At 45.8% G+C, this 19,109-nt stretch overlaps 1 protein-coding gene across 2 annotated transcripts in view; it reads right to left on the bottom strand.

Moving 5' to 3' along the window:
- The window catches only part of LOC146080472 (cytidine monophosphate-N-acetylneuraminic acid hydroxylase-like), a 199,462-nt gene that overhangs the window by 39,184 nt on the left and 141,169 nt on the right, over positions 1 to 19,109 (bottom strand). For both annotated transcript variants that reach the window (XM_083187813.1, XM_083187814.1), the window contains 2 exons: positions 18,586 to 18,733; positions 13,351 to 13,432 (listed from right to left, as the gene is read on the bottom strand). In XM_083187813.1, coding sequence (XP_083043939.1) covers positions 13,351 to 13,432; positions 18,586 to 18,733 — 230 coding nt within the window. The remainder of the gene's footprint in view (positions 1 to 13,350; positions 13,433 to 18,585; positions 18,734 to 19,109) is intronic.

Raw genomic sequence — 19,109 nt, 5'->3', positions numbered from 1 at the left:
CCAAACTGTGTGCCGTGGCTCCCTGGGGTACCTCGGGACACTTGCAGGGGTGCCACGAGTTGGTCGTCCAGGACCAATTCAAATTATGCATGATCAATTATTTATGGACAAAACCAGTGCTGGTGGCTGCCAATCATAAATATGTACAATCAGAAGCAAATCCTGCCCTTTAACACATAACTGAACCTAAGAAGCACATATAAACAATCTACTGCATTGTAGATATATTTTTGTTGGGCCTAGGGGTGCCGCGGAAAAATTCTGATACTGTAGGGTGCCGTGATTCAAAAACGATTGGGAACCCCTGCCTTAGAGGCTTGATGGGAGTCCTGTTTCTGAAATGATTATCAATATTCCCAATTGAATACATACAATTTACAATGCTAACATTTCACACCAGTAAATTGGCATTTGCTATAAAAAAATAATTAATAAAATAATTTGATTTATTTTAGAGTACAACTTCCTTACTGCAGATGGCATATGGGTTGGCTGAAAAATGTCCCACTGTATTGAATTATTTGTTGATTTATTTATTTGAATTAGTGCTTTCACCGAGTTCGGGGACCCGTAGTCCATTCATTGCCATGGAGGAGGAGCTCTTCTCAATGTGGTCCGTAGCTGCTTGTGGAAGAAAACACAGAAGTACTGTATAACTACAGTAGTGGCGTTGGTGGGGTATGGCTTACAGAGGCAGACTGATTATGCTATGACCGTGCCACCTCCATCAGTCACACACCACCGGCACCACTACTGCAGTATTACTTCTGGGTTTTCTCCAACAAGTGGCTGCAGCACACATTGAGGACAGCTCCGAGAACACCACCGTCCAGCACCCTCTGCGTGCACCTTCCTCCCGCCACTTTTCATTCTCTTGCCGGCTCCCAGCGCCCCCCGCCCGGCTTCCCCGATCCCCGCTCTGCCCGCTTACCCTCCTTTCCCCACACACGGCACGGCGCGCAAATGTTAAAAAAAAAAATAGTTCAATATGTTATGCCGGGCAGACGGCATCGGGCCCCTTTAACCTCTTGGGCCCTGGTGCACTGCACCGGCGGTAGTTCCGCCTCTGTCTCACCCAATAACTCCTTTTGGATAGTATATTTTTTTCATAAAAATGCTCAGAAAAAATGGCTGCTACGTATTGACCTATGGAAATATGACCATTCGTGCTGTATTGGAAATGTTCTTATTGTTATTATTGATAAACTCATTGCTTATAAACATGTACCCATCTCCAGATTGTCATCGGCATATGCAGTTACAATTATTAATGTCCAAGTAACTAGACTGAAACTTGCTGTATGCCAAAGAAGCGGAGGGGTCCTCTATAATCAATATTTCCTCCTGAAATGTACTTAGTATGCTGAGTATATAAATAACCAGATTTAACAAAAATGTTAACATAAAAAGTTAAATAAATTATAAAGGAGCCAATTCAGAAACATTCATACGGGTCTGATTATGCCCCTTCCCCAATGTTTGGGGTTTGCAGATGCACATGTCTGCACCCGCTTCGGGACGTTCGCTCCAGAGTTGGTGGGTGAGGGCAGACAGGGTGCTGGTGTTTAATGGGCATCCTTATAAAAATGCTGGGTGTTCCCCTGAAATGCAGGCGGGTCGATGCCTGCTCAGGTGTGTGTCTGACGTCACATGACATCAGCAACGCCCCCTTTTCGACCATCTCTGACTTTAATAAAAGTCAGTTCAGACTGACTTTTATTACCGAAGGGGAGAGAAATCATTCAAAGGTCAGTGACTATCGAATGACTTCTCTAACCTTCAGCCACATGCAAGGGGATGTGTTCATGTACACATGTTCTCTCATGTTAGAGAGGGGATTCGGTGGTGGCGGGGGGGTCCGCCCAGACCGCGGGAATCGCTTATCTGTTTGCTAGGCTGCAAGTACACGCAGCCTAGCAAACAGGTCTGAATCAGGCAAAAAAGTGTGCATGTGTGTGCCTGGGAGTGGGGGAGATTTGGGGTTTCCTAACCAAATATTTCATCTAACACTATGGGCGAGATTCTATGCTATGCGCTAAATGCGCATGTTTTATTTGCGCACCACATCGCCGCAAATCGCCAATTTTAAAATCGCATTTTTCAGTCAAAATGCGCATATTTAATGTGATGCGCATTGGAGGCTGAAAAGTGCAAAGAGGGGCGATTTGCAGCGAAGTGGTGCGCTGTATTTAGTCCTGAAAATGTGCGATTTTCATGTCTGAAAATCGCACATTTGCAGGACAGCGCAAAGTGTAAAAAAAAAAACGAGCGCGGGGTCCCCCGCCCGAGTATAACCAGCCCCGGGCTCACTGAGCCGGTGCTGGTGACATAAAATCAGGGTCCCCGACAAATAGGGGTCCCCTTGATTTTATGAAACCAGCACCAGACTCAAGGTCCGGCGCTGGTTCCCAAAATACGGGGGACAAAGTGACTAGGGGTCCCCCGTATTTTAAGAACCAGCACCGGACACAACCAGCCAGCAGGGTAATGCCACAGCCGGGGGAAGCTTATTATATAAGCTCCCGCGGCCAAAGCATTAACCCCCTGGCTGGTCAGCATGGGCAGGGGTCCTGGGGAAGTGGGGACCCCCCCAATGAAGGGGTCCTCCCCCTCCAGGACTTACCAGCCCATGCTGATAGTCCGGGGCTGTCCCCGATGCCCCTGGTCGGTGGGCATCGGGCTGATGATTTGTGTAAAAAAAAGAATTCAAACTATTGTTTTACACTGGCGAACTATGAGTCCCAGCAAGCCTACGCCGCATGCTGGGACTTGGGGAACCACAAGTCCCAGCATGCGGGGCATTAAAGGGCCCGCTGGCACTTGTAGTTCTGCAGTGAAAAAAATAGTGCACAAAATCACACTGACACCCTGTAAAATAAAACTTTAATACACACAAAACACACACACACTGATACTTACCTACCTTGAGCCCGTAGGTCGGTCCCTGGATCCTGGGTCCGTCCTCCGGGGCTCCAGGGCAGAAGAGTCCGGTTCCGGGGCCTTGGTCCTGGTTCCGGGGCTGGTCCTGGGGTTCCGGGGCTCCTGGGCTGCAGAATCCGGGGTCCGGGATCCGAGGTAGTCCAGAGGGGTACCTAAGGAAGCAAATCCAACTTACCTGGTCCCCGACGGCGACCTCGGACTCCTCACCGGTGACTGCGCTTCTCCCATCTGCTACCCGGCTTGCAGGACTTTGACGGCGCTGAGATGTTTCCTCCTCGGCGTCTCTGGACAGAATGATTTCTTGGCCAATCAGGAGCCGAGAAAGTCGGCTCCTGATTGGCCAGAAATCATTCTAACTAGAGACGGCGAGGAGGAAACATCTCAGCGCATCTAGAGCAGAGATGTTTCCTCCTCGTCGTCTCTAGTTAGAATGATTTCTGGCCAATCACACATATATTTAGATATGCAAAACAGACACTGACAATTGGTAAAATCCAGACAGATGTACTTTACAGCCTAGATGTAATTACACTATAGAGTTACGTATATGTACAAAGCTGATCAGAATTGTCTCTCTATATAACACTGTTAATGAGAGCATTGTGGAGGCCATTAAACACGCTCACAAATGTGCAATGGCCCGGCAAATGTTCAGGGTCGGACACAGGGCTTATCATGGGCTCAGGGTGGTGTAAATGGTCATTATCTGGGTTATTTGGCGGGGAGAAGGCTGCGAAGAGCTGATTGGTGCTTCTGCGGCTCTGGCAGATGATGTCGTCTGCCGGAGACCCGCACAGGGCACATGGAGCAGCGCAGCAGCAGCGGAAGCAGCGTTACCACACTGTTTGCAGACAGTATCCTACACTACAGCAACAGTCTGTGCTGGAGGCACTCTTCCCAGTGTGTTTACAGCCTCATCGGCAGCAACAAACGCTGGCTGTAACACAGTGTGTCCCACAGCATCACCCTCAGCCTGATTATTTGGCAGACTCCAAACCTGACCTGCACCATCATGTCCATGTCCACTACATCCAACTGGTCTGATAAGGAGGTACGTGAGCTCCTTCAAATCAGGGCAGATGAGGAGATTCGGCGTCAGATGACGGCACCGTTCAGGACGCGGTGGTGTATCGCAATATTGCGGACTTGCTGGAATCCAGAGGTATCCATCGCACGCAACAGCACATTGTAAATAAATTGAAATCTCTACGGAAGCAGTTCAACAAAGTGACCGACCAGAAGCGCAAGAAAAGCGGTGCAGCTAGGCCTGATTGGGTGCACTATGACCTGTGCTACAGTGCATTTGGGAACATGGCACTCTGCAACCCAGTAGCCCTGTCCTCCTCCATAGCAAAGCATTGCAGCCAGACGGACAATAGCCAGGACAGCCATGACGTACCGACTACCCAGGCTTCCCAGCTGTCAACGTCATTCTCACTGGCTTCTGAAGCCACGCAGATGTCAGCTTCACCGCTACTGTTTGGTGATGATGGTGCAGCAGAGAATATGATGGATTCTTCAATGCTTTCTGACAGCGTCCAATCAGCCATAGATGATGATGATGTTGTGTGCACCCCAATCAAAGCACTCCATTACGTTCTAATTGTAAGTAGACATTCTATATATTTACACCCATTTCACATAGTAAAACACTGTAATACAACCTAGGGGTGGGATGGGATGAGGCCCAGTAACTGTTGCAGAATGTTGCTAGTATGCAGGTGGAAGAAGGCCACTAGCACATTTACATACCTCCCAACCCCGTAGGCGCGTTGAAAATTCCGGGGGCGTGGCCTAATTCCGGGGGGCGTGGCGTACACCTGCGGCCCCCATTTTGCCGCTATGGGTACATGACCCAGAGGCTCTGTGAGCCTCTAGCCATGCCCCCAGCCCCCTGGCTGTGGGAATAGACATGCATGCGCACAGTGTTTATTCCCATCGGCTTAGCAGCCGACAGGGGGGACTCCCAACAGCCCCCCCTCACCGCGGGACACTGCCGGCCGCGGGAGGGACAGCGGGACAGGCCCTGATAATCGGGACTGTCCCACTGAAATCGGGACTGTTGGGAGGTATGCATTTAGGCAAACAATACTGCTATTTTTATATAACACTTGACATGGAAGTGTCTAATGTGATTGTTTTATTTAATAATTACAGTGTACAGCGTTCCTGCCAAAAAGAAAAAGCTTAACTGGTCTGAACTAGCGGCTAAAGTGATGACATCGGTGATAGTGGAACATCTACGCCAATTGGATACTGATGTCCAAGCAAAGGAGGGTGCTCGCATGGACAAATATTTGGAAGCTGAGAGGCAGAATCAGTAGTACAGTTAGCGACCTGCAAATCCTAGAGTCCCCAGAATTTTCTGTGTACCGGAATTTGACCTAAGGTTGCGAACTCTGAAAATTTTTCCTAAAAGTTTGCACTTATTTCTTTAGGAAATCTTTACAAGGTTGCACTTTATCTTTTAAGAAAATCTTTTACAAGGTTGCTCTTTATTTTTTAAGAGAATATTTTATAAGGTTGCACGTTATTTCTTTATGGCTGTGTGATTTCCGATAGGAGCAGTCATTTGGGCCCTTATTCTGGTTGGTGCGGCCGGAGCCGCACACGGTGCTCCGGCCGCACAAACCAATCCCCGCCCACGAGACGGATCGCCACGGCCGTCCGTACACGGACGGCTGGCGATCCGCATAAAAATGGTGGGGCGTACGCCTCCACCATGGTGGGAGCTGCCCCCTGCATTCGATGGTCGTCGACCATCGAAGGCAGGGCCGCACGCCACAGCAGCTCCCGCAAGCTGAGACCACACGGACAATCGTCCGTGTGATAGCTTGTATGGGGGCTGAGAGCTGACATCCGGCGACGTCAGCTTTCCGCCCCCATCAGTGGCGTCATACCCTGATTAGCATGCATACGCCCCGCGTTTGCATGGGAACGCCCATGAAACGCGGGGCGTATACATAGGGAAATGAGGGTATGAAGCCCCTCACGCCCCTATACGCCCCCTTTGCGGCGGACGAAATACGTCTGCGGCGAATGGGGCTGCACATGCGCAGATTGACCTCTGCGCATGTGCAGACTAAAAACATCGGCGGTACGGCCGCACGCGGGCCGTACCGTCCGATTCAGAATAAGGGCCTTGGTTATGTGTTTTATATTCATAGGTAGTTTTATGATACCAGTGGTTCTCAAAGTCCAGGTCAAAACATTTCAGAACCTGTGCAATATACTGTACTGTAGGTTACAGTTTTATGTGTGTGTTACAAAACACCATTTTATAAAGCATCCTAGGATGTTAAACTTTTTGGGCACAAAGTGTTACTTTTGGTCTATTTCCAAGTTTTTACAAGTTTGAATTCATACGCATTTTTATCTTTCTTTATGAGAATGCATAACATCTATAAAGATTACAATGTATGACGATTTTATGCATATTTTCAGCTTAATAAAGCAAAAAACTTGAAGAGTGTCATGTTCCATTTCTTGTGACCTCATCATCAACAGGCCAAAAAGCCATTTTTTAATAACAGCAGCAAGGAAAGGCAGGGCTGATCCGTTTTCAGTATAAAAGGGCATTACCCGGGAATAACCTGTATTGAAGTGCAGTGTACATGGGGTCTAAAGGCAGAGCATGCCCTGGCAATTTCCCGTGTTCAATTTCCCGGGTCCTACCGGGCATTCTGGTGTAAAAATGGTATTACATAGATAATGCCCCAGTAGTGCCATTTAGATAGATAATGCCCCCCAGTAGTGCCATTTACATAGTGAGTGCCCCCCCGTAGTGCCATTTACATAGCGAGTGCCCCCCCGTAGTGCCATTTACATAGCGAGTGCCCCCCAGTAGTGCCATTTACATACATAATGCCCCCCAGTAGTCCCATTTACATAGCGAATGTCCCCCAGTAGTGCCACTTATATAGAGAATGTCCCCCAGTAGTGTCATTTACATAGAGAATGTCCCCAGTAGTTCCATTTACATACAGAATGTCCCTCAGTAGTGCCATTTACATAGAGAATGCGTCCAGTAGAGAAGGGGGCGAGAGATGGTGTCATGAATAGAGAGGGGACAAAGAGGGAAGAGATAAGGGGGTGAGAGAAATAGAGGGGGATGTAAGGAGGGAGTAATCAGGAGAGGGATGCAGTGGATGGAGCAGCAGAGGGGAATCTGTGTAGGATGGGGAAGAGGGGGGTGCAGCAGATAAGGAGAGGAGAGAGATACAAGACACTGAAATAAAGAAGACACTGCATAGAAAGCCTACCCTGATATGTGACTGCTGTGGCTCTGCTGGTATGTGGTGCTGGATAGGCTGAGTGGATGCCTCTGGGGACTGGTGACTGGAGGAGCTTCCAGTGCCAGATCAGCAGCACACGCTCCTCCAGCCTATGTAGCTGCCAGCACGTGCCCTTTCAGAAGAGCATGGTGAGTGACATGTGATGGGGGCCGGGTCACCTGCCCCCCCTAGCCCCGTACCTAAGTGCTGCGCTACCCTGCGGATGGTCCATCCAGGTAGATGAGGCCCTTGGTGTGCCGCTGTATGGTGTGCAGATGCGTAATTTCCATAATGGGACAGATCAGTGCAGGGGGAGGTGGGCACTTTCCTAGCAGCGACCAGGGAGGGATTGGCGCTGGCGGGCTTTGAGCCTGGAAAAGCAAGCACCAGTCACTGGGTGCAGGGGGCATAGGCATGCGCAGCCCATTTTCTTAGGGGTTGCACCATTGGATGATCGTGTCTATCACCTCCTACTGGGCGTGCCTATCAAAGCCTTTTGGGCATCAATGCAAAGTAAATAGAAGGTGACTTATATATGTATATGCACTTCAGAATGAGGCATCCCCCCCCCCCCCCACACACACACAGGGACAGTGCGCGTGAAGGTGCGCTGCAAAAATATGCACTGTAATGCCCATTACACATAATGCCATGCACAGTAATGCCCATTACACATAATGCCACACATCATAATGCCCATTACACATTATGCCAGGAGAAATGAAAAATCTATGTAAAATAGAAATCTTGAGAAATCTATGTAAAATATGGACAATAGGTACAGTGTGCACCGAAGACGTGTGTCAAATATTAACACCATAATGCCTATTACACATCACACACCCATTACATAGTATACCACATGCCATAATACCACATGCAACCGTACTGCCCATTACACGTTGCGCTTCACACCGTGATGCTTATTACACCTCACAATGTGATGCCCCTTACACGTTACGCCTCAGACTAGGATGCCCATTATGCCTCAGACCGTGAAGCTCATTACATATTACACCTCACACTGTGATGCCATTACACATTATGCCATACACCGTGATGCCCATTACACATTAATTGACACATGTGATGCCCATTACACATAATGCCCACAGTAATGCTTATTACATATTATGCCACATAGGTGCTGCTTACCTAGATGCTCATTGCTAGGAGTTACATACTTGATACCAGGGGATTCCTGCTTTTTGCCATGGAGGATTTCATGCTTGTTTGACCAAGGGGGATTACATGCTCATTGCCCAGCAGGGGGATTACATGCTCATTGCCCAAGTGGGAATTTTGTTCTCATTGCCCAGGGGAGATGCAGTGCCCCGGGAATTGCAGTTGCAGACACAATCACGGCTGTGGAACCATGTATCAGAGGGGGATCATTTGATTGGGACCTGTGGGATTATCTGAGAAAGAACTTTGCTGGTGGCACAATCCAACCCTGAGGCAATGTAAGCCATGCCCCTAGGCATTTTCGTATACCTAGGGCCAGCTTTATCTGGGTGGAGAGGCACCATCCCCCCCCCCACCCCAACAACACTACCGTCTAGTGTACTCAGCTTCAGCTGTCACATCAGTTAAACACGCCGGCTTCATGATTCCCTGGTGGTCATTCCCGCAGGGCCAGTGCAATGGTTCTTGCCTACTGCCCCCCCCCCCTTCACCACCAACAATGCTGTATGGAAACTGCAACTGAATTATATACAGTATGAAACACACAAACAAACAGGCATTACTTTACAGACTTAATAATTGTCATATGTTAAAACTGTAGATTTATAATACAGCTACATACTGTATATACACTGCCTATGGCAGCCATCCATCCCCTCAATCTCTTAAATATTTAGCCAGATCTGTCACTCATCCCGTGTATATAACGTTCCCGCCCAGCAGGATACACAAATCCGCCCCCCCCAGGGAAAAGTGTTCTATGTGTATAACGTTCTACACACTCCACCCCCTTGACATCACCTCCCCCCGCCCAGCCAGGGCTACAGTACACGCCCACCATCCACCATTACTCCACAGCCACCATCCACCATTACTTCCGCACCCCCCCTTCTGCCAGCAACCCCCCCGGACACCCACGACCCCCTCCCACGATTCGTGGCACCCCCCGTGACCCCCTCCCCCCAATCACGGGACCCCCGCACCCCCCTCCTGCGATTTGCGGGACACCCACGACCCCCCCTCCCACGATTCACGGGACCCCCGCGACCCCCCTCCTGCGATTCGCGGGACCCCCCGCGACCCTCCCACCATTTGCGAGACCCCCGCAACCCCCCCTCCCGCGATTCGCGGGACCCCAGCGACCCCCCCTCCCAAGATTCACGGGACTCCCGCGACCCCCCCTCGCACGATTTGCGGGACCACCGCGACCCCCCCGCGATTCACGGCACCCCCCGCGGACCCCCTCCCGTGATTTGCGGCCCCAGGCGACCCCCCCTCCCCCATTCGCCGGGACCCCCGCAACCTCCCCTCCCCCCATTCGCGGGACCCCCACGACCCCCCCTCCCGCGATTCGCGGGACCCTCACGACCCCCCCTCCCGCGATTTGTGGCCCCACGCGACCCCCCCTGCGATTCACTGCACCACCGTACCCCCTCCCGCGATTCACGGCACCCCCCTCCCGCAATTCGCGGAACCCCAGCTGCAGCTGCTGTCAAAAGGAGGTGCTACAATCTTGCCAGGGGTGCACCTCCTAATGAACGGCACCCTCCGTGCGCACGCCTATGGCAGGGGGAGGAGGCATGGATGCGGCCACTTCCTCCGAGTCTGGTTTCCCTTCAACAGCTTTCTTGACAGTGCCTCCCCTCAGACCCTGACAGCGCTGGCTCCCTCAAGCCAACGCCTCAATATAGTTATGCCACTGAATATCCCTGTAAATTACACAATAACTTGCCACTGGGATTTTTACCCATTTCTCAAGGCAAAACTGCTCCAGCTCCTTCATGTTGGGGGGTTTCCGCTTGTGAACAGTAATCTTCAAGTCTGACCAAAGATTCTCAATTAGATTGAGATCTGAGCTTTGAGTAGGCCATTCCAGCACAATTAAATGTTTCCCCTTAAACCACTCGAGTGTTACTTTAGCAGTATGCTTCGGGTCATTGTACTGCTGGAAGGTGAACCTCCGTCCCAGTCTCAAATCACAGACAGACTGAAACAGGCTTTGCTCAAGAATATCCCTGTATTTAGCACCATCTATCTTTCCCTCAACTTGATTCAGTTTCCCAGTCACTGCTACTGAAATACATCCTCACGACATGATGCTGCCACCACATTTCACTGTGGGGATGGTGTTCTTTGAGTGATTGGATGCAGACATAGCATTTTCCTTTTTGTGGCCGAAAAGTACAATTTTAGTCTCATCTGACCAAAGCACCTTCCTTCATACATTTGGGGAGTCACCCACATGCCTTTTGGCAAACTCAAACATGGCTTCTTATTATTAACACTAATTAATGGCTTTTTTCTGGCCACTCTGCCATAAAGCCCATCTCCATGTAATCTACGGCTTATTGTGGTCACATGCGCAGATACACCATTCTCTGCTGTGGAACTGTGCAGCTCATGGTTACTCTTTGTCTCTGTGCTGCCTCTCTGATTAATGTTCTCCTTCACTGGTCTGTGAGCTTTGGTGGGCGGCCCTCTCTTGGCAGGTTTGTTGTGGTACCATGTTCTTTCCATTTGAAGATGATGGATTTGATGGTGCTCCTGGGGATTATCAAGGGTTTGGATATATTTTTATAACCCAACCATGACTTGCACTTTTTCAGAGTTTTATTTTAAAAAAATATTTTTTACCATCTGTGCACAAGAAGGGATATTCATAAAACCTGGACTGATGGAGTGCCTTGAGTGTTGGGTTTGGGAACTACTGAACTAGGAGACTACTTTGGGGCATAACATTAACTTGGGCACTGTTATGTGACATACAAATCACAGTTTCCGTACGGCGCCGCTCCGGGTCCCTGCCCGTCCCCACTTCAGGGAGACGGCCAGGGATAGGGGGAATGGCAGGGTGGCAAGGGGCACCGGGGGGAGGCGGCGGACAGCGGAGAAATCCGGTCGCTGGCGGGGGCTGGCAATAGAATTGCCAGCCCCTGCAAGAACTAGGCCGGCTCCATCTGTAACATTAATAATTGCTGCAAAGAGGTGTCTCCCAAGAATCAAGAGGCCCTTCACTATGTTACTATGGGGCTCACACTATTCTGGTTATGTCCCAGTCTTCAGCCTAGGCTGGTAAGAGAAGAAATGGGATCCCCCTGAACTTTCCATGACCCATTACCAGCATTTGGCTTTCCCAGTAGGGGCTGTTTCTGCCTTTGCAGATTAGCAGTGCTGTCTCACATAACTGAAGTTGTGGGTTTGACTGCAACATGTTCAATATCTGTGACATTGAGGAGCAGCGGCCACAGGACATCAAGTGCTGCAGGTTGGAACAGAATGTCAGCATGGATTATATGTCAAAATGGGGACTGTCAACAAAGGCCACCAGAATGAGTCAACCAGAATAAGTCAACATTTTTGGTTACTTTTAGCCCTAATACTAACCGCAATCTAAACCTAACCACATCCTGGCCCTTAATCTAACCACAGTCTAACCCTGAACCTAACCACCATCTAACCCTAAACCTAACCACAGTCTGGCCCTAAATCTAACCACAGTCTAACCCTGAACCTAACCACAGTCTAACCCTAAATCTAACCACAGTCTAACCCTGAACATAACCACAGTCTAACCCTGAACATAACCACAGTCTAACCCTAATCCTAACCACAGTCTAACCCTAATCCTAAAACCCTAATCCTAACCACAGTCTAACCCTAATCCTAACTACAGCCCAACCTTAAAACTAAAATGGACTATCAATGTTCTTCCTGTTGACATTTACATACTTAATATTATGAACTTGTTGACAATATATACATGTCAACATTGTGAATGACATTTTGTCTGTACATATTTTGTCCATATCAAAATTCTGAGCGCCAACAAGATTGCATGCCGACACATCAGAGACATTAAAAATCAAAGGATAACTGACATATTGGGGGGGAATTCAATTGTCTAATAAGCCACCATAATTACATATCGCCCATCATTTTAGACGTGATTGTTTGGGCACTAATTAATAAAACTTTGATTTAAAAATTATATATATATATTTTGGTGGCATATTAAACATTTAATTTTCTATATTTTGCAATATTCCAAAAGACATTTATTGTGCAATCTTTATAGATCTTTCAAATGCATGTACAATTTTATGGTTTCATCTGTCAATTTTGACAATTAAATTCTGGGTGTTTTTTTCTATAAATAATACAGTATTTTATTAATCACTTATGGTAAAAATGACTATTGCAACAGTTGTCATGACACATTCTATGATTCCACATTTCTACCTGCTTTTCATACCAAACAAAGGGTAATCCTATTTATTATTGAAGTCCTTTTGATGCATTTTATGTGGCAGTTTTATATGCCATGACATCCCCACAATCTATTTTTCCCTCCTCATCTTTGTACAAGATGTGTATTGTTCCCCTGTGCATAAAAGGAAGCTCATACGTTCAACATACAGTACATAGGCACATACTTTTTTTGTTGATGAGTCTTTGTTCCAGCCCTTATTAGAGTCAAAGGCAACCTTTGAGCCAGAGGATTGTGGTAATGATGTCAGAGCAGTCTCTCTCATATGAGGAAATCTGCTACACAGATATTCTGTAACAACGGTCGGATGACCTAAAGCTTGGAACTGCTGGAGGCAGAATAAATATGTTGTGTCTGTCAGTTGCAGCCCGGTTATAGTGTAACATGGTTATAGGATGGTGTGCTATAGTATGTACACTGGCGTATCTTCATATTCAATCCCAGAATTGCGTGTGACCTTATCAATAATGTCAAACAGAAGCATTGTGGAATAAAGCTTCAGTACCAGGCACTGATACTCTTACATCGGCAGCATATTAATGTAATCATGAATGTAAAGCAGTGTCACCTGCTAACACAATGCACTAGTTTTTAAACATTTACAGGAATTTGCAATTTACATTAATCTATAAACATGAATTGGTGATACATGTAATCAAGTAGCTTTATATAGTAAATCATTACCTTTATACTCCACAATGATGCAAGTGTCCATTTCAGGATGAACTCCATCCATTAAAATCATAAATCTAAGATGCTCATCTACCTAAAACATAAAATAGTACACAATGTGGAGTCACTACTAGTACTAATTGCATATGTTTATGTAGTGACTATAAGTAATGACCAGAATATAAATATGAAGGAACGGTCTGTGTTATAAATTCCAAAAAAGAAAGGTGATCTATAAAACAGGGGGGAAATTTGTTTAGAGTATCAATGTCATCCCCTAATAGAAAAATAATACAGGTTGAGTATCCCTTATCCAAATATCCATTATCCAAATTATTCAGAAAACCATACATTCCAGAAAGTAAGAAAAAATGAATTCTTGCTAAAATCACTACTGGGGACACCTGTAAGAGCACTACTGAGGACATGATATGTAACTGGCACTACTGAGGACACCTGTAAGAGCACTACTGAGGACATGATATGTAACTGGCACTACTGAGGACATGATATGTAACTGGCACTACTGAGGACACCTGTAAGAGCACTACTGAGGACATGATATGTAACTGGCACTACTGAGGACATGATATGTAACTGGCACTACTGGGGACATCTGTAAGAGCACTACTGAGGACATGATATGTAATTGGCACTACTGAGGACATGATATGTAACTGGCACTACTGAGGACATGATATGTAACTGGCACTACTGAGGACATGATATGTAACTGGCATTACTGAGGACATTATATGTAACTGGCACTACTGAGGACATGATATGTAACTAGCACTGCTGGGGACATCTGTAGCAGCACTACTGAGGACATGATATGTAACTGGCACTACTGAGGACATGATATGTAACTAGCACTGCTGGGGACATCTGTAGCAGCACTACTGAGGACATGATATGTAACTGGCACTACTGAGGACATGATATGTAACTAGCACTGCTGGGGACATCTGTAGCAGCACTACTGAGGACATGATATATATAACTGGCATTACTGAGGACATGATATGTAACTGGCACTGCTGGGGACATCTGTAGCAGCACTACTGAGGACATGATATGTAACTGGCACTACTGTGGACATGATATGTAACTGGCACTACTGGGGACATGATATGTAACTGCCACTACTGGGGACATCAGTAACAGCACTACTGAGGACATAAGATGTAACTGGCACAACTGAGGACATCTGTAACAGCACTACTGATGACATGATACGTAACTGGCACTACTGATGATATGTTATGTAACTGGCATTACTGGGGACATCTGTAACAGCCTTACTGAGGACATGATATGTAACTGGAAAAATTATTGAAAATGATTGCTTGGCATTTAAGGTCAGTGCCTGAGATAGTGCCGAAACTGTGTTTCACGTTTTGAAATCTTGGTTTATGCACAAATAAAATATATTTGTGTGCATCTCATGTGTTTATACAACATAAATGCAAGATACCCCATTGAAATTTAAAAATATTCTGAAATACGGAATAATCCTTTATCCAAAATTCTTCTGGTCCCGAGCATTTTGGATAAGGGATACTCAACCTGTATTGTAACTTAAGGCCACAGAACGGTTGTAGCCTATAATTAGTGAAAAAGACAGAAAATGATCACACTATACAGCAAAATATCTGTAAAATAAAGTATGAAGAACGTATGATAGAAGAACACAGCCAATAATTTAATACTTTGGATCACTATTAATCTACAGTATGTGGTTTTCAGTTATTGCAATTACAGAAAAACATGAAACCTTTGAGTGCCAACATCTCTGTGAGAGATGCCCAAAAGATACGCTAAAAATGCCAGCGTTGCTCACATTTGTTACATAAATTCAAATAGAAATTGTTGTGTTAAAAAAAATAAAGATTACATTTCCTGTATAAGGTAAACATTACAGGTTATTATGATGAATAAAAGATTTTCTTGCCAATTTTAACCCCTGTTTTGAGAAATTCACTTCGCACTCAAAGGGCAGTATTCAATGATAAATTACGTGATGTGCAGTGTGATGTGCAGCGAATCCTGGTAGGATTCACTGCACATTCGCAGGTTTCTGGAGGGTTGGAGCATTCGCTGCCAGCCCTCCCTTTCACCCTATTTAATGCCTGACGGCAAATTTTAACCCCTGCAGCGAACGCCACAGGGAGTCGGGGGACGGTGGCAGGCAGGGAGAAGGAAGCCTCCCTGCCTGCCCCAGAATGTGTGGGGGAGAAGGAGGGCTCCCGGGGACACAGGCAGCAGAAGCTGCCCCCCCCCCGCGCCCGGGAGAGCTGGCAGGGGACATGGGTCCAGAGCCGCTGCACTGCTCCCGCTTGTGCATACGTAATGAGCAGGAGCAGTGTGAAGTGAATATATGAATATGTAATGAGCGGCTTCCGGCCCCCTGCTGGCGAATGTGTAAAAAAAAAATGTAAAAAAATATTTTTTTTATATATATATTCCTGTGCTTCAAAATTCTGATTTTTTGACACCAAACCCCCCCCCCCCTCCCTTTATTTTAAAAGATCACTTTCCAGTGATTTCGAATGCAAAACAGTGAATCGTGGCGAAAATCATGATGAAAGCAGTTCTCCATCCTAGCATTGAATACACTCTTGGCGGATCCCAGTGCAAACCCCATTGAAATATACCAGCAAATTGTAGTGAGCTTAAAACGGAGAACTGTCTGGCATTCACTGTTCACTTTCGGCAAACAGTGAACATTGAATAGGGTGAATCAGATTTTCAGTGAAAAAGACTTACCGCAGGGAGTGAAAACAGCCCGATTCGTCGAAAAAAACAGTGAATTCAGAGCATTGACTACTGCCCAAAAGGTTTAATACAGGTTAAGTATCCCTTATCCAAATTATTTCGAAAACCATATTTTCCAGAATGTACCTTTTTTTGCTATAAACCACCTGGGTACATCTGTAACTGGGCTATATTGTATTTATAACGGCGTTGTAATTGTATAGAGCAGCTTCCTATATTAATTAGAAATTAATCACAGTTAAAGTATTTGTTAGAAGCGCTCTTTTGGAATTGTTAAGAACAATATATGTAAAAATAAATAAATATGCCAAACTTTATTTTTTGCCAGAAAAATAATAAAAAAGGAAATTGTTTCCTTTAAAAGATGTTTACACTCTTTTGAGCGATTTAATTGGTTTTGCTGTGGATTAATTTCAGATAGCTGCCACTTACCCTAACTTTCCCTACCTGGGCCCAGGAATTAGGTTCGGGGTTAGTGTAGAAGCCTTTTGTTCCCTCTCAGATGATACTTGCAGGGGACTTTCAGCTTAATGCTATGTAGCAAGGTTGTTACTGCTGCCGCTGCTTTGCAAGCAGCACTGATAGATTCTGACAGTGGCGTCCGGCTTCTCCTCGCAGCTCCCGCTGCCAGCCACCAACGCGTTTCATGTATTGGATACACTTTATCAGGGATAGCTGAACATTTCCTCTGTTGCTTTTTTATAACGGGAAAACTTTATTTAATTTTTTTTTTTTAAATAGGAAGTGGTCACTTCTTTTTGAAGGGAACCACATGGTGAAAAAAGATTCTTCTCTTCTTGCCATTTAATTTGGTTTGGCTTTAAAAAGGGAAAGGAAGAAAAAAGTGGAACGTTTGTGTTCATATATAATTATGTGAAGTGTAATTGTTTATAAAAAGGCATGAGGATCTAGCCTTGAGGATCTAGTGTTTGAAGTTCATAGATCCATTTTGTTTCTTCAAACACTAGATCCTCAAGGTCTAAATATAGATATTGATTTACATGCCTTTTTAGAAACAATTACACTTCACGTAATTATAACACAAACTTTCCCCCTTTTTCTTCCTTTGCTTTTTTTAAGCAAAACCAAATTCTTTTTTACCATGTGGTTCCCTCCAAAAAGAATTGACCACTTCCTGTTAAAAAAAAATTAAATAAAGTTTGAGCAACAGCATGCTCTGAGTAGTTCAAGGATATGCAGTGTTTGCAGGCATGACAGGATTATTCAGAGTTTGCCAGGGTTTCACAGGCTTGTCAAGATCTGTACAGGATCAGGATTTGGACTGAGTATAACCAGGCTGGAGTCTAGGGCAGGTTGGGTTATAAAGGGAACAATACCCAATCATAACAGCTAGAAAGGACAAGCCCCTTTAATACACATACAGAAGAAAGGCTGTAGTTACACAGAGCTGCCAGAGGAGGTTTGTACAAATAAATTGAGCAGTGAGAGGCAATTGCTCTCTATTACTTTTGTTAATTTACACATCATAAATCAGCTGCTAAATGTAAAATTTTCAAACATAGAATGGTTAGGAGCTGATTGGCTGGGGCACCAGTTATCATTCAAAATGAACAAGAATATCACTTGTTGTTAAATCTATTCCTAACTCTGTTAATAGGAAACTGAATATGGTTATACTTATCGATAAGTCATACATCTTTTATTCCTAGCATCTAAAAGGGCATACACATGGTGCAATTTTAGCTTTGGCCGATTTTGACTAAGTATGATTTCCCTTGAACTCCCCAGTGGCCAGAACTACAGATATTGACTATACACAGCATGCAATTTTGACTATGTAAGACTTTGTCTATTTACAATTTTTACTATATTGTACTATATATTGTACAAATTTTAGTCAAAATTGTGCTGCCTGCACAGTCTATTTCTTCTTGTGATACCAACCCCAGTGGCTTTGAGAGGGGGAGAGAGAGTAGTACCAGGCCGGGTCTGATGGGGGGGCCCGGGTCCTGCTGCCCCCTTCGTCCTTGCAGGAAGCTGGCTAGTGGGGAGAGAGATCACAGGCTGCCGCCAGCACAGATTCTATCTCCAGCCCAGCACTTGCTGCTCAGTGCCTTGTGATGAGCTGGGGAGAGACAGCTGCAGCAGCAGCCTGTCATCTCTCTTCCCCTGTCTGTGCGAGGAGGATCTATACCCAACGCAAATCACTTATTTTTTTATTACAGGGGCGTGGCTACTTCCCCTCCCATTTTTACGGGGCCCAGCCGACCTGGAAACTGCGTGTGCAGGGGGGTCAGTTGAATACTGAGGGCGGGCTATGACAGCGTGCAATAGGCACTGCTCGCCGATATAGCTCACCTAATCAGCATTGAAAACACCCCATTGACTTGTGTTAGGAAAGATTTATTTTTAGCAGTGATACATAATACATGGCATGTCTTAAATGTCTCAACTGTAACTTTAAATTTACATTTTAACTGTTAATTTAAGAAAGAAAAGTTGCCTGACCTGTTGCCAGATTCCAAAAGGGACAACATTGACATTTGTTAGCTTTACTCCACTTTTGTCCAAGTACCAAAACACTGGTCTCTCAGTTTGGCCAACAAATATGGGCACATCCGGTCTTCTCTCAGACAGCCTCCTCAGTGTAGGATAACTAGAGATCAGGAGAGTCATAGGATCATTTTGGATGTATTTGAAAAATCTAAACATTTGTAGTATTACTATTATTCATCGTCTGCAACTCAGTATGGTAACTACAAATTATTATGGAGTGATTTCAAAGAAATGGGGACTAAGATAACAAATGTGTTACTTGAGATTATTAGGATATCATAGAGAAAATGGACCAAGATAAACAACCAACCAATTAGCTCCTAACTGCCATGTTACAGACTGTTATTGAAAGATGCCAGGAGCTGGTTGGTTGGCACTTTATCTCCCTCCAAGGCTTAAGAAGGGCGTACACACGGGGAGATGTGGTAATGAGTGTTCTGAGCGATGCTTGAGCGCACTGTATAGCAATGTGCCGC

The sequence above is a fragment of the Crinia signifera genome, chromosome 5, assembly GCF_055691185.1.
Source record: "Crinia signifera chromosome 5, ASM5569118v1, whole genome shotgun sequence".
NCBI classification, from domain to species: Eukaryota; Metazoa; Chordata; class Amphibia; order Anura; family Myobatrachidae; genus Crinia; species Crinia signifera.
The sequence above is the reverse complement of the archived record's forward strand: the minus strand, read 5'-3'. Positions and strand labels throughout refer to the sequence as shown.